This window comes from Temnothorax nylanderi, unplaced genomic scaffold (genome assembly GCF_030848795.1).
Source record: "Temnothorax nylanderi isolate EJ_2023f unplaced genomic scaffold, tnyl_v1.0 TNYL_tig0014_pilon, whole genome shotgun sequence".
Taxonomy (NCBI): Eukaryota; Metazoa; Arthropoda; class Insecta; order Hymenoptera; family Formicidae; genus Temnothorax; species Temnothorax nylanderi.
This window is the reverse complement of record NW_027249076.1, coordinates 1,331,002-1,357,853: the sequence shown is the minus strand read 5'-3', so window position 1 is coordinate 1,357,853 and position 26,852 is coordinate 1,331,002. Positions and strand designations below refer to the sequence as shown.

At 37.5% G+C, this 26,852-nt stretch overlaps 2 protein-coding genes across 7 annotated transcripts in view; one reads left to right on the top strand and one right to left on the bottom strand.

Annotated features, from left to right (window-relative positions):
• The first annotated feature begins 153 nt into the window (after nt 1-153).
• Nucleotides 154-4,056, top strand: LOC139768155 (nuclear pore complex protein Nup107-like). Its single transcript, XM_071698067.1, has 7 exons — nt 154-787; nt 1,166-1,650; nt 1,789-1,996; nt 2,107-2,960; nt 3,126-3,443; nt 3,532-3,783; nt 3,875-4,056. Exons 1-7 carry the CDS (start codon nt 265-267, stop codon nt 3,974-3,976), a joined length of 2,742 nt encoding a protein of 913 aa, XP_071554168.1. The 5' UTR covers nt 154-264; the 3' UTR covers nt 3,977-4,056.
• Nucleotides 4,057-4,058: 2 nt separating this feature from the next.
• The window catches only part of LOC139768156 (protein Skeletor, isoforms B/C-like), a 71,943-nt gene continuing 49,149 nt past the window's right edge, over nt 4,059-26,852 (bottom strand). For 5 of the 6 annotated variants that reach the window (XM_071698072.1, XM_071698069.1, XM_071698068.1 and 2 more), the window contains exons 5-12: nt 13,790-14,028; nt 13,172-13,352; nt 12,703-12,723; nt 12,241-12,598; nt 11,464-11,784; nt 10,975-11,098; nt 10,552-10,846; nt 4,059-10,416 (exon numbers count right to left, since the gene is read on the bottom strand). In XM_071698072.1, coding sequence (XP_071554173.1) covers nt 10,270-10,416; nt 10,552-10,846; nt 10,975-11,098; nt 11,464-11,784; nt 12,241-12,598; nt 12,703-12,723; nt 13,172-13,352; nt 13,790-14,028 — 1,686 coding nt within the window. In that variant the 3' untranslated portion in view covers nt 4,059-10,269. The remainder of the gene's footprint in view (nt 10,417-10,551; nt 10,847-10,974; nt 11,099-11,463; nt 11,785-12,240; nt 12,599-12,702; nt 12,724-13,171; nt 13,353-13,789; nt 14,029-26,852) is intronic. The other variant, XM_071698074.1, reaches the window with a different exon arrangement.

Below are 26,852 nucleotides of genomic sequence, written 5' to 3'. Positions count from 1 at the left end.
GAGGAAAGACGAGAGATGTCGCAGCGTCGCAGCTGCTCGAATGTCACTAGAAATGTCACTTTGTCCCTTTTACGTCAAAAATCCCTACGTCCGCGAGAAAGATGTCAGAAAATAATAGAGTCGAACGTTGGTAACCGTGTAGAGGCGCGCGTATTACCGGCGTATTTGTTTGTAGGTCACGTGGCGTTTTCGACTTTCAACTTTCAACGCCCCGAGCCGAGATTTCTTGTCGAACCGCGTTGGCCGCGGTTGTCCAGGTGGAAGATGGATTCGTCGACCGACGTCAAGGAGAACCTCGACCAGTCGATTCGCCTGCTGAGCCAGCAGAACAGTCAGCGAAGGACGTTTTTGAGGTTAAGCGGCCAGCGCAGCACCACCCCGAGGAGGATATCGCTGCAGCCGGCCGGTCAGTCGCGAAAGGACGCCGACGATGGTAGGCAGACGCTCAACGACACGCACAGCCCGGGGATGGCCGACAGGACCGCGGGGTCCAGACTGAGCAAGCTCCACAACGTGGAGATCGACAGCTCGCTGACCCTCGCGCCCCACGAGATCCGCGACATAATGGTGCGCTCGGAGAGGAACGACATCACCATCAAGGAGATGATGGAGGACAGCACGGCGACCGGGGCGATCCTGAAGGCGAACGAGCCGTGGCGGGAAGCCAAGGCCAAGCTCTACTACGACTTCCTGCAGAGCGTGCAGGCGCACTTCTCGGAGGCGCAGGTCTTCGACACCATCGCGGACTTTATACAAAACTGCACCGACACGCTGGACATCATGAGAGGTATTGAGAAATATGGAAAAATTAAATGAAGGAACAATGGGCCAACGATACGAGCTAAATTTAAGATATTATATTAATAATAAAGTTTATTTATAAGTATCAATTGTTAATCTTATTCTTGTAAATTTTATTTCAGTACTGAAGAAGAATAAGTAAAGTTGAAACGCTGTTTACCTATTTGCGAATAAACTTTATTATTAATATAATATCTAGAATTTAGCTCGTATTGCTGGCCCATTATTCTCTCATGTTATTTTGCATAAAACGAGCCTAATATTTCAATAATATGGAAAAACATCAATTTTATTGTGTTATTTGATCATTTTGTAGCAAATTGTTGGTATTAAGTTTCAGCGAAATGTTTGTTATGTCCGATAGGTATGCAGTCAAAAGTTGAGAATACGGAAGTAGCGGAAGAGGAAACTTCTTTGGAAAGTGAGAGAAACACATGGAGACTGATATACTGCCTCTACCAGAACCGTATAAGCAGCGCTGGTTTGTCTACTCAAATGGAACACGATGGGCCTGTAAACAACAATTATATCTCTGAGAAGGATATTTTAGAAAATTTGTACAAGTCTGAGGGCTACATCAGGGAATATCAATTGATTATTGATTGGCTAGAAAAAAATGCTCTGGATCAGGCAGACAAATATCCGTCGATAGAGCTCTTTACCGATAAAACAGTAGCCTGGGAAAATACGGTTCATCAATTGCACAATCAGAACTTAAAAATTGCATTCGGCTCGTCCAGACCACTGGTCTCGTCCCTCGATCCCGATGCACCGATACGGGAGGGTAAACCATTACACGATCTGGACAGAGAAGATGATGCCAGACTTGAAAAAAGAATGTTTATAGAGGTACATATAGGTTATTTTTAAGATTATTATTTTTTATAATAATTATAATTTGTAGAAATCTTCTAATATAAAATATGTAAAAAAAATTTGAAAAGATGAAAGAAGTATAATTGATATTTTAAAATATGTATATCGTAGGTACGTTGCGGACGTCTTCAGAAAGCACAATCACTGGCTATGCACTGTGGCCAACCTTGGAGAGCCGCATGTTTATTAGGATGGATTCCTAATCACGATCCAAATTACAGTAATCCATTGACAGACACTAAATTACCAATCGAAGGGAATCCTAACAGAAGTCTTTGGAAATTATGCGCTTGGGAACTATCTCAAGACAAACGCATAGGTAATCTATTTAATATTGTAATCATGTAGAACGCTTTGTTAGAATAATTTCTAAAGATTTTAAAATAATGAAATTTTTACTCATTTTTAACTTTTATATTTTCCGTGCAGGTGTATTCTATCGTGCCATATACGCAAGTCTTTGCGGCAATGTCCAACTTCTACTACAGATAGCATCGTCTTGGCAAGATGCATTGTGGGCATATGTGAAGAGCCTTCTTGATATCAAAGTCGAATCAGCACTGAGGTTAATGATGATAAAAATATATACAGTTATGCCGGAGGAATATTGGAAAAATGAAATCTCGTTGGAAGACGCGTTCAAAGAATTGCACGCGTCGAAAAATCCAGTAATACGTGCCCAATCTAACAAACCCGATCATTTAATTCAAAAATATATAATATTAGATCAAATACCGAAGTTGATGGAAGAGATCGAAAGTATGATTGATATCGGCGCCTGCGACTCGCAGTTCCTCAGATTCCTGGCGCATCTAATACTGTTCTTTAGGCAGATCGGGAAAAGTACAAAAGATAAAGTGGAAGACAAAGTATTGCTGGCATACGTTCGCGTCCTTATTGAAATAGGCGATCCGACTTTAATCGCGTTCTACACAGCCACGTTACCTCAGGAGGATCAAATAACCAACTATGCCTCTTACTTAGAATGTGTTAAAGAGCATGAACAGCGGAAGAAATGTTTACGCGCGGCGGAAGACGCCAACTTAAATGTAGAAGCTATTACGAAATTGGTGGTGGAAAATATACGTAAGAAACACCTAGAATGCGATGCAACGGACTTAAAAGGAACTATTACCGAGGCGGATATGGAAAAGATTAATGGTCTGGATTGGCTGATTTTCTATCAAAGTCAAAGAGAAGAAGCTTTACGACAAACAAACGCGCTCATTAGATACTTCCTGACTAACGAAAAGATCGATGCGGCGCGAAAAGCATTTAACAAGGTAAAGACTGAAAATGATTGTCTTAATTATTATATAAATTTTCTCATACTTTTCAGCGCAGTTTCTAAATAATTCTGCAATGAATTACTTTTATTAATATTTAGTTAAACGGTAGTTGTTTTTATACGTTTTTATAGTTAACGGTATTGTTTTTATGTTGCACAGATCCCATCAGATTCGATAGAATCAGTTATGACCGAGTATCCGACTATGGACTGCACACTCACGAATCTTACGATTACTAATAATTTGTCGAAGAAAGCGGCTGCATCGGTAAGAGAATACCTTTGTTATAAAACGTATCTTGACGCTCAAGAAGGTTTCGGCGAATGGTTCTCGCACTATCATCACGGTAAACCTACGCCACCGGAAGAGTTGCCGACGTATGCCACGTTTACGGAAAAGGTTGCGTACGATCACAGAAAGACGCAGTACAATTCAGAATTCGAAAGATGGAAATCTACGATGCAGCATCATACGAAGGTGCGCGAAAATATTAATGCAAAATATAATAGCACAAGCGAAACCGAATGCGGGGATCTAAAACTAAATATCTGTTTCCTCTTTTCAGGCTGTGAAACAATTATTATTTAATGTTTTATTGTTTCCCGACGGCGGCTGGCTCGTCGATTCAAAGGGTAGCAACGACGAGCCATGCACGCCCGAAGATGAACTTAGAGAGCATCAGTTGGAAAAACTGCGCGAAGTTTGTATCCCTAAAGTCACACTTTTGTTACATTCGGTTATGTCCGAGATGAACGAGCACGACGGTTGCATTCAACTGGCTGACATACTTGCTTCCGAGCAACATCAGCTGTACAAAGTATGTATAAACAGTAAAATAACTATCGTAACATATTTAAATATAAGTTTTGTAAAAACCATATATATTAATACATTTATTGTCTTTATAGGTATTTTCAAAGGAAAGATTACGCGAGATATTTAAAAAGATCTGTGAATCTTCTCTCGTCTTAATGGATCAAAAGAAAGATCCTTGGGGATATCCGAAATGAAGAATATGTAGATAATATATTACTGTATAAACCTATTTTGTATCGCTCGCTGGCCTTTCGCATTAAATGTACAAAGACAATCTTCATGGTTCTTTTTTCCTTTTTTCTTCTTTTTTTTTTTATAAAACCAGTTTATTGTCAACCACAAGAAGTGAATATAAAATTTGATACAATGTTCAATAATTCGTAATCATAATATATCATATACCTCGTGATTACTTAGATATGCTCTTTTTACCCAATTAGTAATAAATGTGGCGCTATCAAAGCCATTAAGATTAATGTGTGAAACGTGCGATGAAACTCATAGTCCGTAAAAGAGCAGAACATCCTGAGATACATTTCGTAGCAACACTTAGAACTCGGTTTTGCAGTTGACAGACACTTCTAATCACGTATCTTGATCGCACAAATATAAATTCGCGCACGGCAAACGAATACTCCGTACGAATACGGAATGCAAGAATAATGCCTGAAATGAAACGACGTATCCTATAGATAGAAATCTGAACGTATGTCGTACATTGAAGAGCAATAAGTGATATGGTTCATTGCGTGTTCTATTCTATTGTCAAGAGAACGATGTTTTTCTGTCGAGAAACGGGAGCAGTCTTCTTTTCCAGCCAAAATTTCCCTCTCTTCGGACGCATGGCTTTGATTTTGAAGATCGAACGCGTGCGCCTTCTAAATAATACTACAGGTGAACTGAGAGAAACATTTATACGGTACATTACATATAGACTATATAAAGAAAATTAACATTTTCGACAAAGTTCCCTATCTACTAAACAATCGGAATTTTAACGACGCTCGCGCGCTCCGCGATCGACGTTGCCCGATTTTGTTTATCTTACGAGATATGTCAAATTACGATTTAAACAGTAAGGATTGACTTTTCATTAAATGGTGCTCGCGACGATGAAACCATGAGCATTGATATCTTAATAATCTCTAGGCAAATTTACTTCGGAATGAATGAATAGCTACAGATATCATTTAGAATAACTTTCTCTAATGCATATGTATATGAGAAAACCATCATGAATTTTCGTCTCAATACGTGAGATGGGGGCCCGAAGACACAAAAAATACTTAGATCTTGACCGCGCCGAAAGACAACAACATCTCAGAAGACTTAAAAACGCTACATCAAACGTTTACAACACGGTTGAGCATCTAAAGAGATTTCTTTAGACACCTTCAAACATCTTTCAGACACCTGCGTTGTTTGCGTATTCACTTGAAATTAATTTAAAGGGACATGTTTGATGATATATTATATATTCGGTAGATTCGAACAATCGAGAAGATCGTTATTTCCTATATTTCAGCACGGTGTTATCCAACATGACATCCCCGCGGTGAAAGAAGGATGTCGTGTCAGAATTCTTCGGCATTCTTGCAAATACTTTTCGAATTTAAACTCGAATATAGTTCGTGCATTTGCTTGAAACAGGAGGTAAACGAGCATCTTGGATAAAGTGTCCGCGATAATGATTAGACGATTATATAGTAGAGTTAGTTTGTTAGTTAAGCTATTCTAACACATAAATGCTGAAGAGAAACGAAAGGGTTGACAATTTCAATGTTCCTCGGATACAATTCGACACGCGCGCGCTAGTCCTGCAAGACGATCAATTTTCGTTCGCCAGCTAATACTTTCACTCGCTACGTGAGACGTCATGATTTTTTTCGGTACGGATGCACTTTTCGTATGCAGAACGATATATCTAAAAAGTGCTTAAAAATGAGTGCCTTGCCTACGAAATTTTTCCCATGAGATCACCAATTTTCGCGAAATTCATCCTTTCTAGGAATCGGATGCATCAACATCGGATTTGGCGTTTAAATCTTCAGTCTTTTCATTTATTATTGATGAGCCATCAATACTCGAAGAAGACAGCGAGTGCTCGAGGAAATTAATACAATCAAGAACGTCAGATGCAACGTGGCTCAATTTACACGATCTAGATTAAATAATGCTATAATAGAATTAAGTAAAAGTCGAAGAGTATTAATATTCTTCTAAATTGGATATCTAATCCCGTAGAATCAACAAATATACTCTTATATATAAGAGTTGTTTAAAATCTTAAGATTGAAATTTAAAAAGTTCTAATTTTTAAAAAATTAGAAAAACAATACGGGAAAATTCTGAATCTTTGTTAAGTCTTCTTTTTCGTTGCAGATTTAATTAACACGCATTCTTCTGAAGAAATGTAATAAAGAGCTCTATTTCTTCAGAAATAAATTCTATATAATATAGAAAGAAGATATAATTAACGCTGATATTGTTGCAACCGTTCCGATATTGCGACTTCACACACCGCAAAAAAGGTTTTTGCGGGACGCAACATTTGCAAAGATTAAGCGCGGTATGATTCGGATCCATCGTTCATCTGTACATATTAACGACGCTTCGTTCCTTGCTTAATACAAACTTTAAAATAATTTTTATCTCGAACTCTTACAGCTATTTATTCCCCTTACCGAAAAGTTACAAGACCGTTCGTACTTAAAGCGATCATTTTTACAATATATTGTCTGAAATATTAGTCTGCGCGTATACAAAGCTAGTTGTACAGTTTTGAAACGTATACAATAATCGCGCGAAAAAGAGAAGCCAAAATGGAAATATAAGAAGCTTTTGCAATATCGTGTAAATTTTGCATACATCGAACGTTGAAGTAATGAATATAATGAATGGTGATGAAAACGCAGAGTAATAAGCGCTGATACTAACTCGCAGTTAGTTCACAATATTCGCAAAACTTCTCTTTTGACATTTGTGATAAAATGTATATAATACATATATAGAAATACAGTAGTGCAAAATCTTCCTAATAATTGCTAATCAGAGTATATCGATGCCTTTAATAAGCCGACAGTATTATCAAATAATTACAGAGTATTTTTAGAGTAAAATCGCAACATTGTTCGTGTTGTTTCCACGCGTAAATATAGCTTTTGAAAAACGTATGAAATCTAAAACGAGACATTGCAATTAAAACGCAACGGAAGATGCGCTAAGACGTCATTCCAAAACTCTTTTGTAAAACCTATCGTTAATATGATTATATGCCTAGTTTTCATCAGAATCCGCTGTTTATGGAAAAATGCATAAATTGCATTCGTACATAGTAACGCGTTAAGTTTCACTCTATCTCACCGCACCTCTGTCGCTCCACGTGTCTTACATAGTAACCGTGCATGGATGGAAGCTTATAAGTAGACCATTTTAGTTATATTAATTCAAAGATAGATCTAGAGTTGTAAATATTACACGCTAAGTACCACTAACAATTCGAAATCACGTTTGAAACTGTACAACATTGACGGTAACTGTTCGCATGCTGTGCCGGACGACTAATATTTTGAATTTAGTCTCCGGAGGCGCTTCCACAAACACGTTTCATTTATCCTCTTTTTATACGTATTAATGTACAGTAATATAGCCAAAAAGTTCCCTTAGGACCTAAGCTATTATTTGTCTCTTATGAACTAACAACTTGGGATGTCATCGGGCTGCTCCTGGAAAAATGGAATTACGCACTGGCCAACTGAAGAAATAACAAAGTAGGTAAGGTAAGAAAAGTTATATAGTTATATAAGAAATGTGTAGAAATTATTAATACAAAGATGTACACTAGCGTTTCTTTTTACTTCATGTAATTTTGCGAGACTAATTAATTTAGACACATAACGATTTAGAGAAAGATGTAAAAACGTCAGAGAAGATAATTAATTATTTGTAATGACTTGAACTAAAAGACTAAAAACTCATTTAACATTTTTGACTTAACTTCGTTAATTACTGAAATTAGTAATTACCGAAATTAGTAAAATTTTATTTGTACTCACACTACGAACAATATATCTATATACGTTATTGTCTATATATTATCTGTACATGTACATCATGCGAATGGAACACTTCACCTACGCGACTTACGACTTATGTTTTATTGCAGAATAATACACTGTTTATAATTTGTCTCGTACATTTATATGGGCGAATGATTGATTCGTACACATGTAATTCGTTATGTAAATTTGTGAGCTTTGATTATAGCTAATTTAGGAAAGAAAGCGGCCTTTTCTGGGAGCAGCCCGCTTCTATTGTAAATCCTGCAAGTTGATAATTTATTATTGTCATTCACAGAAGTAGGAGTTTTATCCACTTACAAACTAGAATCTGTTACTTTCAAATGGTTTCCTTAGAAAAAGAAAAAACGAACGGATGAAAAATATAGCGACATAGCCTACGTCTCGAGCAAAGATCTCGTTATTGATCGGGATTGCTCTCAAGTATTGTCATATCGAAAATTCAGCGACACAAACATCGATTAAACGTTCTTATTGTCATTTATTTACTTACGGTAATTAATACGAGTCCCTATATAACGCTCCTCTCTCTTTTTTAACGGCTCATCCTTCGTAAAGCTAGATAATGTAAATTTCAGAGAGTTCTGTTCGGTATATGTATGATACTTGTGTGTGTATATATGTATGTAATTAAATACAGACTGGTCTTCGTGCGATAAGCGGTTGAATCGCAAAGAATTTGCTGCTGCGAATTTTGTGGACACCCCGGCACTTAGGAGCTGGACACATTTAAAACTTGACATTACGAGAGGCGTTACACTAAATTCACTACCCTAAATTGATTATGTATTCCGCTGATTTCTCTTGGTTGCACGTCTTACATATCCCTTGTACGTTTTGCGATATGAGACATATCTGTCTGCAACAAGCCGTCTTTTGATATTTTTTGATAATTTTATGTTTCCTTCCTTTATTGTACTTATAGGAATTATTCTTGCTACTCGCGAAATATACGCGAATAATGCGTTGTTTAACAATTATATATAGTTGTGTCGGCATAAAATATATAATTAAAACCGTATTGAATATTTGAAGAAATAGTTTTTGAAAGAGTTTTCTTCTATGATATTTTTTTCTATAAAATTTAAACTGTAGCTTTACTCATGCGACACGCTTCACGCACAAGAGACCAGTTCCAAAGTACTAGACGGTGTCCTTTTGCCGAGTGAGTCCTAATCATTGTAATTAAAGACATTTATTATCTGTACCCAAGGCACATTTTACACTTTCATTCCGTTTTAGGAAGGTCCACTCTATAGTATATACATATTATTGTTATACGTATAAGGGATAGTTTGTAACTTGCACATCACCCTTAAGTATTACTTTTTCTTTACTTTCTTGTACATAATTCACATTTCGTTAATCTCTCTTTCTCTCTCTCTCTCTCTCTCTCTCTCTCTCTCTCTCTCTCTCTCTCTCTCTCTCTCTCTCTCTCTCTCTCTCTCTCTCTCTCTCTCTCTCTCTCTCTCTCTCTCTCTCTCTCTCTCTCTCTCTCTCTCTCTCTCTCTCTCTCTCTCTCTCTTTCTCTCGATTGACTACTCTACGTATTATTGTCAAGTCGACAGCATTTATAAATGTATTTCTTACGTATTATCATCGATTTAAAGTTATATTAAGATCAACTATAGTTTTGTGCAAAATTTACATTGTACATGCTGATGCACCTCCATTTCTCCGCATCAAATTTATATCTATAGTTACGTGCTAATCAGCTCGTCCGCGGATATTGTTTTGACATATCCCTTCCCTAATAATAAACAATCGTTCTTGTCCAAATTTCATTAATTACTTAGTTTTGATTATAATTATTGTCTGAATTTCATTTGTTATTCAATCCTGATCATGATTATTGTCAAGATTTCACTGATTACCCATCTCTAAACATTATTATTATCAGCTCGACTTTATGTCAAAGAATATGGAAATTACTCAGTTCTGATTGTAATTATTGTCAGAATTTCATTGATTATTCAGTCCTGATCATGATTATTGTCAGAATTTCATTGGTTACCCACCTCTAATCATTATTATTGTCAGCTTGACTTTATATCAAAGAGTATGGAAATTTTGCGTTCATGTTCATACATATATATGTGTATGCGTGTACTTGTGTATATATGTAAATGCATGTATATGTATTATATATAATATATATATCTCATATATATGTATATATAATATGAAATATTGAATCTGATAGGTCTTAAAAATATTTTGCTAATCTTTTACCTTACAAGTAAATCTTACGTACTAAATACTTTCATACAACCTTGTATGTGTTTCGTCGATTTAACAATCGTGTGTACATTGTTGTAGCTATCGTAATCATCTTAAATCGATCAATTTTCGTCGTCATCTTTGTCTTCTATTATTTGTTCCACGTTGAAAGAAGGAAACGCAATGATTCATCTTGAGAATAAAAGAAGTGCGATGATGGACACCACAGATGTCGTAAACGCAGGCAAAACTTGACTGACACCGTTAATGTTTCTCAGCGACCGTCCCGGGTCGACGACATGAATCTTCCAGCCCAGATGTTTGTGCGTGTAACACTGAACAAGTAAGTTATACGATATTGTAATCTTCTCAGAAAATGAATAAATTTTAATAAGATTGTTTAAAACTAAAATAATTTATATATTTGCAGGTAATTGTTCGAAGTTTTGGCTTTTCCCTCAAATTCGTACCTGATAGTAAACTAAGTCCGGCGTGTCTTTTTCCACGGTCCATGCGAGCTTGGCAGGCTCGCCCTTGTCGCATTTGAGTTCGAGCGTTTCGAAGAATCTCTTAAACGTCTTGTAATTATCCGCGTTATCCACCGTGGTGCGGACCCATTCGCAATAACGACCCTTTGCGGTCGGTTCGAAATATCCGTCAGAATCACGCTCTACGCCAGCAAATACTCTTTCGTTCATTATTTGATTCCCTGTCTGTTGTCCAAGACCACCCTCCGGACTGTCAGTTATATAGAATGGATGATACCTGTCGAAGGTATATGAACGTTTCACAATAATGTGTTTCACAATGTCATACTGGGAATATTATATAGCGATCTCAATCTAATCTTGCACCGTGTATGTATTTTGAAGGGTGTTATTCTCAGGACTCACCTAGCGGGATTAGTATAATCGTCTCCACCCTCCACAATAAAGGTATAAGTTTTTCCTCGCTCGACGGTGATCTCCGGGATCAGCAAATCATTGATATACCATGCGATGCCCCAAGAGGGTGTACCTAAATTGCAATAAGGATCACTGATTGATCTCGGCCTTAAAATACTATATCATCTTAAGGGGAAAAAAGTCAACGGTAAACAATTTCAACATTATCATGATACTAATACTATTTAATATTTTACATAACAGTAGAATAAATATATAAAAAATATCTGCAAATTTATTAATATGACATATATTATTTTTATATAATAAGATACTATCTTTTAATTAGATTTTTTGTTAGTTAAATTCTATTTTAATTAATCTCCAAGTTTCATCAAATAATTCTACTGTCTACATACATTTAACATAAGACGATGCGGTTTTACTTAACAAAATAAGTATTAGAGATATAATTCGGTCATAATGTGTAATTAATACCTGTGATTTTTGAGTATCCTCTTTTCGAACCAGTCGGTCCAATTCTTGCACTGAAAAGATTCTTATCATTGATAACGGCCGGCGTCCAGGATTCAAGATCAGGTTCGTCAGGAATATTGTACAGGGAATTTGTACAGTCGTGAACATTTCTCGACGTAAAATCGATACGAATATCCTCGGTAGTCTTATCGAATCTCTCGTGAGCATTTGCTTCGCCCTGCGAATTCAGAACTCCGATGGCAGCGATCACGCTGGTTTCCCTTTCCGGAATCATCCTGTCCTTCTCTGGCTCGTTGGTTCTCATCGGACGTGTGTACGTAACTGCAATTGAAATATGAATTACACCACTCTAAGGATAATTTCTGTTTCGTATACTTTAGTTTACTTAATTTATGACAAACATTCAAGTTGATGCGAATACATTCAAAAATAATTTTACACGCTAGTTCTTACATTAAAAATCGCAAATGGCATTTAAATATAGATTTTCAATTAACTATAAAATTCCTATATATATTCATTTATGCTACATTTTTATTCTAATTTATCTATTAAATAAAATTGAACTATTTAATGAAAAATATCTCGTAAATTTTTATTATGTAACTGGTAAATTTATATAACTAGTAAATGTATCTCTCATATAAGACCACACATTTTTTAAGTCGCGTAAAGAGTAAAATTGTCAAAGAGAATAAATGTAACAATTAGCCATGTATTATTTTTTCCGTTTCTATCGTAATATCGTCCTTTATAACGTATAGGATAGAAATGTACCCGTTGTTATGCCATTCTTCCTTTCCCCATGCAAGAGCACCACGTCGTTTCTTCCGCCGATCCTCTCATCCGGGCATACACCCTTCTTGCCATCGCACTGAGATAAGTCCGACATGTAGTAATCCTCGGCGATGAACTTGCCGGTTTGTTTATTGTATCCGATCACAGCGACGTCGCCGCCGATCATCTCGGCCTTCCCTTCCTCACCCGACAACCCGAACGCCACGTACTGGTCCTCCTTGATGCGTCCCGACAGTCGAATCTGCACGTCCTCACCCTTCAGCTGCCACTGCACTTGAATACGGCCATTTAGTATCTCTTTGCAGTTGTTCACCTTAGGCGTCGGTGTGCTGCTCGTCTGAAAAAGAAAATATCGCGAATCTGTGACCTGTGACCTCAATACGGGGGGATTATGTATCATCCGTACGGCAAAATATCGTGCATCGATCGCGTTGTACTTACTGGATTATACCACCATGGCGGCTATTCCATTTAAAAATCAAAAGCAACGTTATTAAAGAGAATATAATGATTGAATTTGAACGACAAACGTGATAACGATTTCGTTATATTATCAGGAAGATTGAGAACTTCTCTCAAGATGAGATCCATGATCCTCGATTTCATTTAGCTTTAAGAAGATATTGTACAGTTGCTTAAAAATGACTAGAGTAAGAGCCTTGTTGGCACGATTTTTATTGAATCTAAAATATTAGCAGCTACGTGTATTTTATCATATAAAGACGCAAACGTTCCTCTTCACAGTGCATTCAATTTTCGTCTTCATTAAGGCGAAGCTTTTCATCGTGTATATACCGTATATCAAAGAGCGGAGCCGCGTATATTATCATTTCATAGTGAACGTTAATGAGGGTACGTAAGGCACGAAAGTTTGGGGCGTATCAGGATTGGAGAACTCATTTTGGTTTACCGTAATTTTCGTCTGGCCGAGAGCCGGTGGAACGTCGAGGTCCCTTGGAATTAGAACATGGCCGAAATTGTGTCTGTATTCAACGCACCACACCGCGAGCCAGCTGATGTCGTACACCGTCAAGTTCCCCGGCAAGACGATCTCGATGTCCTCTCCTTGGTATCCTCTTAATGGTGCCAAACTGTCGGCGGATTAGATGAGATTAATAATAATTTCAGTAACTTGAGTAAAATGTTTTAAATTAAAGTACGAGTACCCAAGCTTTTGTAGAAACATTATATCTTTCAATTAAATCTAAATTAAGTGATGTTAATTTCTTAAATATACGGATACATATACAAATATATATATATACAGATGGAGAAAATAAAACTCGTATTATTATAAAAGTAATTATATAAGGCTTACTTAAAGTTAAAATAAGTTTTTAAAATGTATAACAATAAACTTGTTGCTTTAAAATAAATTATGCGATAGTGTCTTTGGTATTTATTTATTTCCCGTATAATTTTTTATGCAGAAATCTACATCCTCTAGATTTTTTACAGGAGAATGATAATATTGGTTTTATGAAAATTAATTTATTAATTGTTTCAGACTGCTTGTGTCTCAACTGACCTGTCTACTTCATTGGGGACCTTGATACCAAAACGGCTGGGTTCTGAGCCGTTGCCTACCCAGAAGTAAGCGTCCGGTCCACCACCGTCGTAATGCAAATTTGGAATGTAGATTGTTTTGCTGTCTAGAATACTGATGTTGCCGCTGCGGAGGCCGTGCGCCAATCTCGAAAATTCAGGAAGCACTTGCAATTTCGGTACCTTCAAGTCAGACGGTATGAAAACGTCGCCGAAATCGACCTGGAACATGTGGAAATAACGTATTTATTTCTGTCTCCGTGCCCAACGATTCCAACAACTCTACGATTCCAATACTTTCATAGAGGGACGATGTTGACTTTTATAAATAAATATTTCGTACAGCTCTTCCCAAGTATCTTCTGTATCTTAATATTTTATTTCGATTGTTTGACTTTATTTTAATAATTTACAAACATTCTTATAATTTTGAATTATATAGAAAGAAGCTATATCACAGATTTTGATGCAACGCAGTAGTGACTTCCAAAATGTCTTTCGTAGAAAAGAAAGAAGAAAACACAAATAAATATTAAATCACGTATATATACTGCAAATATTTTTTATAGACTTTATAATTTAAGCTATTTTATCATACAAAATCGTTCCGGAAAACCCGCTAGTTTAGCCTTTCAAAAGTGTGCATTTATATCTTCGCGGCGTCGTCGAAAGAGTCGATCTATCATCCCACCCAGCGTTCGAGTTGACGTACCGATGAGGGGTTTCGGCTCGTTTATATTCTAAGTTCCGTCAAACGTCTTAGTGGAGGGACACGAGAACGTGAGAGAAGGAAGTTGAAAAAAAGAATGAAGAAAAGTAAAGAAAGAGAGAGTCAGGGAGTAAAGAAGCAAGTTATCGGTCGAAAGTTCGTAAAATCCGAGAAACCGATTCCACCCTCCGTCGTATAGCAAGCGGGGCTGCATCCGTCCTCTTTCTCTAGGGAGCGTTTTATAGGAGAAAATTCAACGTTCGCGACGATTTCTCAGCTCATTCCGAAACCTCGAACAAATCTATTCGTGAATGGCGAAATAGCGAGCTTTATACCAGCCCTTCGCGAACGGATTTTCTTCGTTTTCTGTCTCGCGAGAATAATATAATCGAGTTTCTGCTAAAAGAAAATCTTCCTTTAAAAAGCTTTCCTACATAAGCAAACTGCTACCTCAATTTTTCGAGATTGGATCTCTCAATATAAAAATACAGATAAAAATAAATGTTTACAATGTTTATTAAATGTTGGACGCAATTGTTTTGGAATAAGAAAAAAACTTTTATTTTTGTTATGTAAAACTTACTATACAATAGGACTTTTGCATTAAGTACTTTTATAAATTTCTTTTTATCTGCTTGTCAATAATTAATTTCTTGAGTGTAATTGCGTCATAATAAATTTATGGACAATCGTCCAAGCAAATTAAAATGGAGATGCTATAATTACCGATGGAGATCCTCGTCACTTTTGTAATTTCGCATTTCTATTACGATCAGTAACTGAGTAATTAATATTGAAATGAATTTAATTGGATTATTAAAACAGAAATTAGGTAAATGATGGTGTCTGCGAGAGATTAAATCAGGAAGATGTATATATGCGAGAAGGAGCTCCAGCCCCCGCAAATAGTTTGCTAACTAAGATTACGTCTTTGAAATCGCGATGAGCTATGATTTTCCCTGGAAACAGCTTCCCGAGGAATATGCTCTGGAAGTTACAGAGTACATTTTGCTGAATTCTGCGTGCGGTACACAAATCAACGGCGCGGGAGTTTCTTCGGTTTTGTAGAAGTTCCTTTGTGCGATTATACGTGGCCGTGCGCCAATTTCATCTCTCACAAGTACAACTGGCAAAATGGCTGGAAATTTTGACATTTGCATGTACTCACGCCATCATTTACATTTCCATTTCCGAGAAATACTTTACTCGCGTCCTTTGAAGCCTGGAAGCCTCTCAGCTCCGTAATTAATTCTCTCTCCGATGTCGATTGCCCTGCTTAACAAATTATCAAAGATACCGCAAAATACTAAATAAATACAACACCGATCTTTCACTTTACCGAAATCATCAACGAAATCTCAGTTATATTGTTATAAAGATTATTATCACGTACTGAGAGAAAAATGCGTAGAATTATAAGTACAAAATGGTTAACTATGATATTTTCTAATATTCTTGTCATGTAGTAACATTTATCATTTTAACAGACAAATATTAATTTAATTCTATCTATTAAATATGTTTTAACGACAAATTTAGATTTTGCTTTACTCATATTTCGATTTATACAATTTGCGAATTAAATATGTATATAATTGCGTTGTAGAAATCATTAATTACTGATTAATTTATGGCTGATCTAAATTTTACACGGCCTTTGTAGAGACAATCCGCAAATAGGGAATACCAATTCCTCGATTTTTCGTGCGATTGTGTTGGGGGCTAAATCAACGGCACGCGGCCGCCCACTAATTTCATCATTAATAATAATTATTATCGACGAGTTGGGATGAACTCCCTCGAGACTCCGAAATTTGTATGCGCATTAATCCCATTTCGTTTAAGGGCTCGTCAATCATACCGCCCTCGACTAGCTGATGGCTCGGTATACGCCAAGCCCAGAAATGTTCTGTACGAATGAGCCGCGAGACGCTCTTAATGGCATTTTGAATGGAGCATACTTAAAATTGGCCTTCCAACTGCAGCCCTTCATTATAACTGAATAGATGCTACAGTTGTTCGACACTACTCCAAGAAACTAGCAAATATTTATCGATCAATTTGAAATTTCGCTTATTAAAGTAAACGTAAAGTTTTTTATTGACCGATAAAAAAAAGATCGGATGGAAGATGGAAATTAAAATTCAGTTAAAAATTAAAATATTTTTTTTCATAGAATGACACTTGTTTATCGCGAGAAATACCGGTTTCTTCTAATTTTAGAATACGCGTAATCGATAACAGCCACAAGCACTGCAAGTTTCCGAACTAAATTTACGTTCGCAACTTCGACTGATTCCGGAGACTGCGGTAATAGCTCTTTGTAATGGAACGACAAGAAATTACTCCATTCAGCGACATTAACCTCCTACGTCGACGCGTATATTGGCAATAAATTTGATAACACCTACGTAGCTTTCCTTAATTATCGACGGCCTCCGGTATTAAACAGTGATACAGCGAACATCCGTGTTTCCCATTCACCGAAATGAATGCCATGCCCAGCTGTCGACGTATTAATTCGCGTCCCACGTCGCAACTTATAATAGAGAGAATTTAATTTTATAAAATATAGTTTCCTGCCAAAGAGAGAGAGCGTTAGCATGCCTGACGGTGCATTTCGAATAGCTCTCTGCTGCATTGAAAGTCAGGATACATATTGGAAAAATGCAATATTTTCACGTCTAATTTAAGCGACTTCGCGAGTATTTTTCATTCGTTTGACATTATGTTATTGAACGATATGACGTAAAATAATGTGACGTTATACGAAAAATATTTATAAAACTGGAACATAAAACTGCAATCGTACATATGTAAACAATTAATTCTGCATAATATGTAAAAAAAAATAATTCTTCTCGTATATGATTGATAACTACACGGAGAGAATTTTTCGTTATATTTTACCGTTAAATTCACTACAAACTTGGGAAAACTTGGCAATATCAATCAAATATTATCGGTAACGATAGGAATTTTTGAAATATGCAAAAGACATTTTATTACAAACACAACGCCTAATAAAAATTGCTAAGCAAATTGGTAATTTTTGAAAAATTATTTTACTATATATTTTAGTAAAATTAATCAAACATATTTTATATTTTATTGTAATGGATATTAATATTTTTTATTGTGGTAGATAGTAATCAGAATAGCTCGCATAAAATTATTCGTAATACGTGGGACGTCGTCCCACAACTACTATGATTTTAAGGATAAATTCTAAGAGAAAATTCTCTCTGTGTATTGTGTTAATTTACTACGGGCTATTTTTATCAAACGTACCCCAACAGAATTACATCCTAATGATGTTAGAGACATTATTAATATGTCATTTGACGTACACCCTACTATACGTGCACAACTCGTAATAAACGTGGTTAGATAAGACACGAAATGTTAAAAAAAAAGGGAAAACAAGAAGACATTTAGTATTGCATAATAGAAAGTATAACAAGATATATTCGTATTACGACTGGATTATCAAATATCCGACTGTTATCAGAGTTTTAAAACCACTTGCACCACAGATTCAATCGTGTAGATATACGGATACATGGTATCACTCGATAACAAAATATTGCCAATAATTAAGTGAACGGCACTCAAGTCAAGTGCACCCTAAAAAAAAAAATCTACGCGAATATCGACGCGAATTATAACCCGTATTATAATATAACATATAATCGTGAGAAGTAATTTGAATGCAGCTCGCAAAGTGGACCAATAAATTCAAGACGTAAGAATACATAAATACATGTAACTGAAGCACTTTACTATGTTAAAAAGTATTTTATTTTTATCGGATTGAGCTATTCTATTCAAATCTATTATTTTATTACGAAATTTCGCGTAGAATTCTGAAAACTCGTTGCAGGCGCCCATTTAACTGGAGATTACAGTACTAAACGGTAAAGTGGCTCTTTTAAGAATTGGCAAGAGCAAAATTCAAAGAAGCCAGATTTAAATCAATTTTCTCAAGTTTTATAAAAAGGTAGATTTATCCACCGTCGCACCCTTCGATTCAATGATATCTGAATCCACGCCCTCGCCGTGATATATCGACCCTCCGTTAATTTTTCATCGAGAAACCGACATGGTCCCACGAAATCTCGCCCGACTCTCCGCCGTTTAATCTTTTCGCGATAATTTTCCAAGAAAAGCTCGTTTTGATCCGATTGTTCGCGATTGACGACTGTTGCAAGAGGGCTGCGTATCTCACGGTTTATAAACCCGGGATGCGGCAGTACGGGGATTCTCCTCGTCAATCCGATACCTTTGATGTAGCCGTTACATCCCCCGATCCCTCGGAGATTTCGAGCGGGTTCGTCCCGCGCTGCAACGTCCCGCGTCCTCCCTAATAGACTGTTTATCTCGTAAGCTCAGATTTAGATTCGGATTAGAGTCTATTATGCGAACTTCCCTACGAAAGCGTGTGCGTACGTACCAGGCAGGAGTGTGGCTATCTAAAGTGAGATACTGAGCAGTGCCTCATTTATTTTCCACCCTTCTTCATGGTAAAGGCAAGAATAATTGAGATGTTTACACTTATAAGATAGAGTTTTTGCTTATAAAATAATTTTTATGCTTATTGAGAGTTTTTATTTAAGATTATGCGGCTTGTTGAATTAAATTGACAGTATATTTATGTGTGTGTATACATCGAACAGCTTTCTAGCTTGCATTTATATTTATCAGTAAATTCTCTGTAAAAAACATCCTAGCAGTGGCATTGATACAAACATCACATTTCGACGGTGGAACATCTCGTTAAAGAAGCTATTTTTCTATGGGGCTCACAAAAGATGTTTGCCCCTAAAACCGATAAAATGCTCGAGGCTCTCAAATATGATTACGAGAGATTCGCGTGATAGAATGCCCTCGATTAAAGTGTTACCGAATTAATGATCATCCTATTGTCATTTATAGCGAATGTTATTACTAATACAGATTTTTCGTACACGATGTCTAAAAACTCATGAAAATCTTTGAAACATTTTTTTAGTATTTTACATAAATTCAATTTCGAACAGTCAAAAAGCTATATACAGATATTTAAAATAATGTATTAAAATATTAAAATTAGGTACAAATATAAAAAGTGATTTTATAAGAGATATAAAATAAAAATAAGAATACTTACAAAGATTGTTAAATGTTCAGCAAACGTCAATTAAACGATTTACGAATCTTTCTACGTCTTCTAAACTTTTCCTTGAACATTCGTGAAATTTAGTTTCTTATTGCAACTATAAGGCAATTAAGAAGTACTAACTTTGGCATTCAACTCTATTAGTAAGAAAAGTAAGTTTTTCTAGAAAGGAACAAACCTCGTTGTCAAATTATTATGCTTCTATGACTTCAACTCAATAATTGCTCAAGTCGACGTACTTCAGCTTCATCAGCATTGAAGAGTACTTCCAAAGAAGAACGAGAAACGAAGTACTTTATATTAGTCCAACCTTTACTTTTCTTTTCTTCTTTCGGGCGTTATGTTCTTTTGGGCTCTCCTTTGCATACAAATTTATTTTGTAACTAAATCCTGAGATTTTTAGACAGATATTAATAATCAATTATTTGGTATATATACTCGACATCGTCGAAAATACAGAAACGTTATAATAAGCGTCAATATCAGTCTCATCCCCGCCCAAGAAGTAATAAAGTAACGCATCATTCTCTCGTCCCGCGTATATATTACGGGGGCGTCTTTTCACCCCCCCCCCCCCTCACGCAATCGGGGTCTGTGCGCTACTGATACACCCCCGTTATAACCCGTGGGTGGCTACTCGAGCAGTCGATATTCAATCAAATAAATCCCCCTAACAAACTGGAGAGTCACGGATAGCATCGAGAAACAATTCGTGAAGGGAAGGGGGATAAAGCACGGCGGCGAATCGGCGGGAGAGAGAAAAAAGGGGGTGATTGAGGGACAGAAATAAAAAAAGGAAAATGAGAAAGGAAGAAGGGAGCAAGCCAGACGGGAAAAAGAAACGAATGAGTACGAAGGGGGCATTACGTATCGCGGAGATTCCGGTCCCGAACGCCGAGGCTGTATATTATTTTAACGCCTTATCAGGTCTGTATCACCCCTCGTCGCACGGGGCGTCGTCCCCCACAACGCAATCGCCCCCTGTCGCGAGGACGTACGTCCTTTCGGAAATTGAGACATCAGGTCTCGTTAGCGCGTTGGCCGATGCAATGGCATCGTCCCTTGCGGCTATTCCATCGGTTGACTGCATCGAAGGCGTGTGACGATATAGTTTATAGCTTCTGTAACGCGATGCACGCATGTGATCATTCCTCAAGGGCTGGTAATATATACGCTGGTACTATAACACGGTGCTAATAGTAACAGCATTCATTGATAACACTTAGAACTGGCTCTCTAGGGAGAGCCTGTACACACGAAGTACAAAAAAAAATATATATATATATTGAACAGTATAAGAAAAAGGGATAAAAGCAATAATATAAGATGTTTTACTCTTAGATAAAAATAAGATAAAAATATATAAAGATAAAAAATAAGAGGTTTTTTAAACCGCAAAAACAGAAAATACTGACATAAATAATTATATTAAAAAATTAGACTAAAAGGGAAAAAGAAACGAAATGTAGAATTAACTAAAAAACTATAAAGCAAAGACTATAGGATTAACAAAGAACATGAAAAAGTAGATCGTAAATGAGTATGTGCTTTAAGTGAATTTTCTAAAGCTTTATAAGATATCATATCTTTACTATTTTAAATATATTATTTTACTGTTATAAAATTGGATCTGTTATTCCAACACAGAAAAAAAGAAGTGTGAAATCAATACTGATACCTATACTTGTATATACGCAAGAATATATAATCTTGAAATGAGACTATATTGCGTTAAACGAAAAAAAAAACTTGCTTGAATGAAGTTATTTATATAGTTAAACCAAATTTTATATAGGTCAATCAAGAAAAAAAAGTTAAAATAAAAAGTTAAAATTCTTATAAAAAGATTATATGTTCTTGCGTATACACAAGTATATCAGTGTTGATTTGACACTTTTTTCTATGAAGAGAGAGAAAGTTAAAATAAGAATTATTCTCATTAAAATTATGATCTAAGTTTAAATATCCACGCCCATATTTCTTCTCTTATCTCTAGTTATTTTTTTAGATCTCTTGGCGTATCATTTCTTATAGTAGGTAATACTTTTTCGTAATAAGAACATTCCTTGAAGAGGTACTTCACATATCTTTTACCTTACGTAAGATTTTTACGTAGGAAAGAATCCAATGATCCATATCGTCATTCGACAAGAGTAAAATTCGCACTAAAAGTACGATGGTCTTTTGTGTAAACGTGTATCGCCTTGCTTAGCAAGATCGAAAAGTATCCTTTTACGAGCGTTCGATAGAATCCCAATTCAAAGTCGAAGGGCAAGCAATTGGCAAGAAAGCTGAGAGAGAGAGAGAGAGAGAAACAGTTCGAGGGAGATAGCAGGTTGAAACCAGAGTTAAAAAAGGCCTTCTATTCGCGAGATCGTTGGACTTTAAGTAGGTGATAAATTAAACGAGTCTTCCGCGTCCTCGTCTCCATAATACCTCTATATCTTTAGCCGCCAGATTTAATGGAGCTTTTTTAACCGAAACTTTTTTACTACCCCGGATAAGCTCTTGTTAAATATGTTCTACTGGGCCAGAGTCCAATTACGTGGGTTTCGAGCATCGTTTAAAAATTCACTTTTAGCGGAGGAAAACTTGAGAGAGTGTAACGACGAACACTTGATACTTTCGTCTACAAAGGTAAAGTAGGTTCGTGAAGTTCAATGAAAAACGAACGACAAAACCATATCTTAGCTCGAGCGTGAAGGCCATATAGCATAGTGATATATTCCACATCACAACAGGAATCAAATGTCACGTTACCAGAAGTACTGCTTGTTAATTTGGTTTAAGCAGCTTGACAGACAAAATTCCTTTTCCGTTTTCTTTAAGTCAATAAAATAAAGAATGGATAGCGACTGTTCGGAGCCTGCGAAGATACAAGTTTCTGAGCCTCTCAGCAGAAACAAGCAAATAGAAGATTAATGCTAAAGTATCTCGTTTAACTCCAAGCAACACACATTATTTTAAAGAATTGACGAATACTTTTATACAGAGGATTTCGCGAGAATTGTGCCTTTTACATTTTATTTTATTTTCCATGCATGTATATATATTTCCTGTATTAAATATTTAAATCGACCGTCTTTCTTTTCCTTCTAAACTGACACGCGGAAACGATTTACTGAAATAATGATATTCTTCCCCCGAGTTCTGCAAAAATATTCGTGATCTCTAAAGATGACTAGGCCGGCTCTCCGGGCATAATATGACGATATTAGTAGCAATGTAGCCCGTCCTGCCGTAGTATGAATGACGAAACTTTCCCGGCGACAGAAGGACCGGTGGGCGGTCCTCCGGGATACCTGGAACTTTCGTAAGCTCCCGTCCAATCGGCGTGTTGGAAAGCGAGAGAGGTAGATAGAGAGAACAGAGAGGATATAGAGAGGGACGCGGAAGGGGGGGTTGGTAGGGTGCGGGAAACAGAGAGCTTTCTCGCTGGATAAAAATGACAACTTTTGCTGGAATACGTAATTGCGGTTAGGTGAACGCGACGTAAACTTCGCTTTACTTTGCTGCATTTGCTTGCCTTTTTTGTTGCAAGTCTCCTGCAGTTATTTTCACATGCGCGTTTCGCGCGGTTTCTCCTGCCTTCCGTTGAACCGACGAGCCGACGACCTTTCTCGTCGATTGGTTCGCAGGTATTCGATATCTGTTTGAAGGGAAGGGTCAATGGTTCCGTGTAGAAGGAAGAAGCAGTTTCGCGCTGAAGTCAAGTCAGACATGATAGCGCAGCGTTATTTCCTGTTACATTAATTCTATGGAAACGAATTTCTTCCCGCGATACAAGTGGAAATATACAGTTGCAGTTGACATTCCACGTCGAAAAGAACAATTTCTGCTGTTTATTTTGCAAAGTCGCGAGCAATATTTTTTTTTCCCTCGCATACTGAATGGTGAGCGTTTCCAGTTTCAGGCTCTCTCGTCAGAGAAAAACACGTGTATGCTTGCCGAATAAAGGGTACTGCAATATATGAACGCACGACGATAAAATAGAATACTAATAACGGTGTTTATATACGGATACTACAAAAAAATAACTTGAGTCCTCTTCTCGCTCGCGTTGTTACAGGTTATTTTCACGATGAGACTGCATTCGACTTTGCATGTACATTATTGCTTTTTATTTATTTATCATTCGTCGGAAAAACAAGTATTTCTGCGAAATCGTAATAAAAATAGCTACGTGAAGTCATTTTGCTCTCTTTAAATTTGCGCCGCCGCTCGTGCGCCGCTCGTGCGCCGCTCGTGCGCCGCGAAGACCCGCGGAAACCAGTTTATGTCAGCCACTTCGATTTATCCATTTTCGATCGAGCACCCCCATTGATATCCAGAACGTCGCATGGCCGTGTGTGCGTCAGTGAGATCGTTGCGTATTCGATGAGATCCGATACATTCGGCATACATCAGCATCAGCTGGAATATACACCCACGAGGACGAGTCGACGCGTAGGTGATGTCAAAATGGCGCGCGCGAGACATTTAATCCCCTTCGACCTTCCGCGGAAGATTACACGTGTACTCTAGTGTGTACTTGACTCTGAAATTTCCTGACGTTAAGTCCGATTAAACGAGATTCGGTTTGTTGCGTGCCCCGAAACCATTAAAAAACGCAATTCTCTCGAAGTATTTGCGTACATAAATATCATACATCCACCCATTACGGTGAAGTAATGAAAAATAATAAATAATAAAAAAAATCGCCTGACTCGAAATGGAACATGAATATTAATATCGGTAAGTTTAAACAATAAGATAATGCGATAAGATAATGCGCAAAAGTTAACAAGTACAATGGTTGATCGTACGCGCCGGGTATCGAGTACGTTATATTGTGAAAGAAACCATTATCGCAATTCCCACATATTTTTCGAGCACGGAAGTGATTGGATACGCGAATTACGATAAACGAAAGCGAAATTTTTTCCTCTCTCTCTCCTTTTCTCTTTCTCTTTCCAACTCTTTTCCGGGAGATTATTTTAAAATTCTTTCTTCAAAATACGTTCTTTGTTCCAAATATAAAACACTTAAAGGGAGATTTGAACACATTGAGAAGTAGCATGGTGAAAAGATATTTTTCGTATCTCTTCTAACACGCGACAAAATAATGCGTTAATTGACAAGTCGAGAATCACCGGGGCGATTCGAGTAATATGCCACGGAATTAAGAACAAATTTATCCCTCCTAATAATACGATTTTTTTTACTAACCGAATGATAAATCTAATTGTCGAACGATTTCGAAAATTGTCTAATCTGCAGAACCATCGCATCCGCGAGCAGACGCCGTCTTCAGGATCGAAGGCTCCGACCTTCGGAGGCAAACTCTTGGCCCTCGACCTCGACACCTCACCGGTCATCGGGGCCATGGGGTTGATCCCTCTACTTTCAAAATGGCGACGGCTCGAGATACGGAATACCGCGACAGAACCGGAGGAAGAGGGAGAGAGAGAGAGAGAGACGAAGTGCGAAGAGCAAGGGGGAGGATACGCCAAACAGTCGCGAAAGAGCGAGAGGGAACGAGGACGACGTGGAGCAAAGTGAAAAAAGGGACGAAAGCGTCGCGTCATTTTCCAGAAATGAACCAGTGGATAGACGGAGCGACAGCGTAGAAACGAATGGTAACATCGAGGAGCCACAGTTACGGAAGAACGAGGAGGAGACGCAGAAACGCGAGAAGAGAGGAAAGGGTTGCACGATGACAGAGACGGCCAACAGGACGAGGATGGGTGATATCTGCGAGGGTGGCAAGGGTGAAGAGAGAGAGAGAGAGAGAGAGAGAGAGAGAGAGAGACAGGGAACGAGAAAGAGAGAAGGAGAAGGCAGGGGGAAGGAAAGAGGGAGGGAGGGAGAGGAGAGGAGAGGAGAGAGAGTGAGAGAGAGAGAAATATATCCTCGACTACTAGCCAGCCAGTCAGCCAGCCCCGGCCAACATCGACCGGGTATTGTCGCGTCTGCGCTTGCGTCACTGTTATCCAGGACTATCAACCTTGCCTCAATTCCTGATCATCCGTTTTCCGTGTCCCCGTTCGTGCTCGTGTGTGCGCGTGTGTGCCGGGGGCTCCGTGTACACGCACGTGTACACGCACGTGTACACGCGTGTATACGTGCGCGCCACGGACACGCGGCGTACGTACCCGCGGCGACTCGCGCGCGGATATCATCGTCCCTCGCGAGAGAGCGAGGCGTCCGTCATGCGTCGAGCCCGATCTCGCGCGGCCGATCGAATCGATGGACGTTCGAGGTTTCTCGCATTCGCGGATAGTCATTTTCTGCATGATCAATGAAGCTCCAAATATGCGAAAACCGACGCGCGTTATCGGCGAAACGGTTGTTTCCTGGGAGCAGCATTTAACACGTTAATAACGTTGAGCCACTACGATTTTGTTGCCGACTCGCCGTTAGCGACGAAGGTAAACGTAACACCCACCAGTTGTTGTATTTTAGTAACAGGTACACAAGTTTATAATAAAGTAAACTTGATCAATTCTCTAATATAACCCGATAAGAATAAAAATATGTTTCACGAACAAAATCTCTTAATTTTATTATAGGAAATAATTATGCTATTCCCTCTAATGCTAATAGGTGCTAATAGGAAAGTTATCAGAACTTCCTATATTTTTCGCCATCAGATTATTGAAATAATTAAAAATTTCTTTAACGAGCGAGAAAAGAAATAAAAAATAAATAAATGTATTACGAGTATTCACACATAAAAGACACTTTGTAAATTAAAATTAATATTATTTCATATGATCTTCAAGTAAAGTGTAAGTATAAGTGTGAGTATATAAATCTAAATAGATCACAGAACTTTAGAAAACCATAGTAGTTAATTTAATTACGTAATTTATTCTTTCTTAATTTAATTATATATATTATTCTATTCTAATATAATATAATTTTAATTGTATAGGCAATGAATCGTAATCGGAAATTGTAAATACATGCCTTAGCGGTTTGGTTAATTTGTCCACCGATTTGTACATCGACATCGTACACGGAACTGCATGCCGATTGCTACTGTATCGCCCAGTGACAAGTCGTTTGCCGATTTGTCAAGATTATTGATGGTCGTATCAATGGATAAATGCTTTACGTCCGACTGCACTCGTCGTGCGAGTTATTGTTGCTTCAGCAAAATTAGTCCCGCAAAAGTATTCCAGTTAAAGCGAAGAT

What these genes read in the sequence shown, in the direction of transcription:
- LOC139768155 (XM_071698067.1), top strand. Translation starts at nt 265, where the DNA reads ATGGATTCGTCGACCGACGTCAAGGAGAACCTCGACCAGTCGATTCGC. An exon ending in AAAAAAGAATGTTTATAGAG is followed by an intron (nt 1,651 to 1,788) that starts GTACATATAGGT and finishes TGTATATCGTAG; the next exon opens with GTACGTTGCGGACGTCTTCA. An exon ending in ATCTCAAGACAAACGCATAG is followed by an intron (nt 1,997 to 2,106) that starts GTAATCTATTTA and finishes TTTTCCGTGCAG; the next exon opens with GTGTATTCTATCGTGCCATA.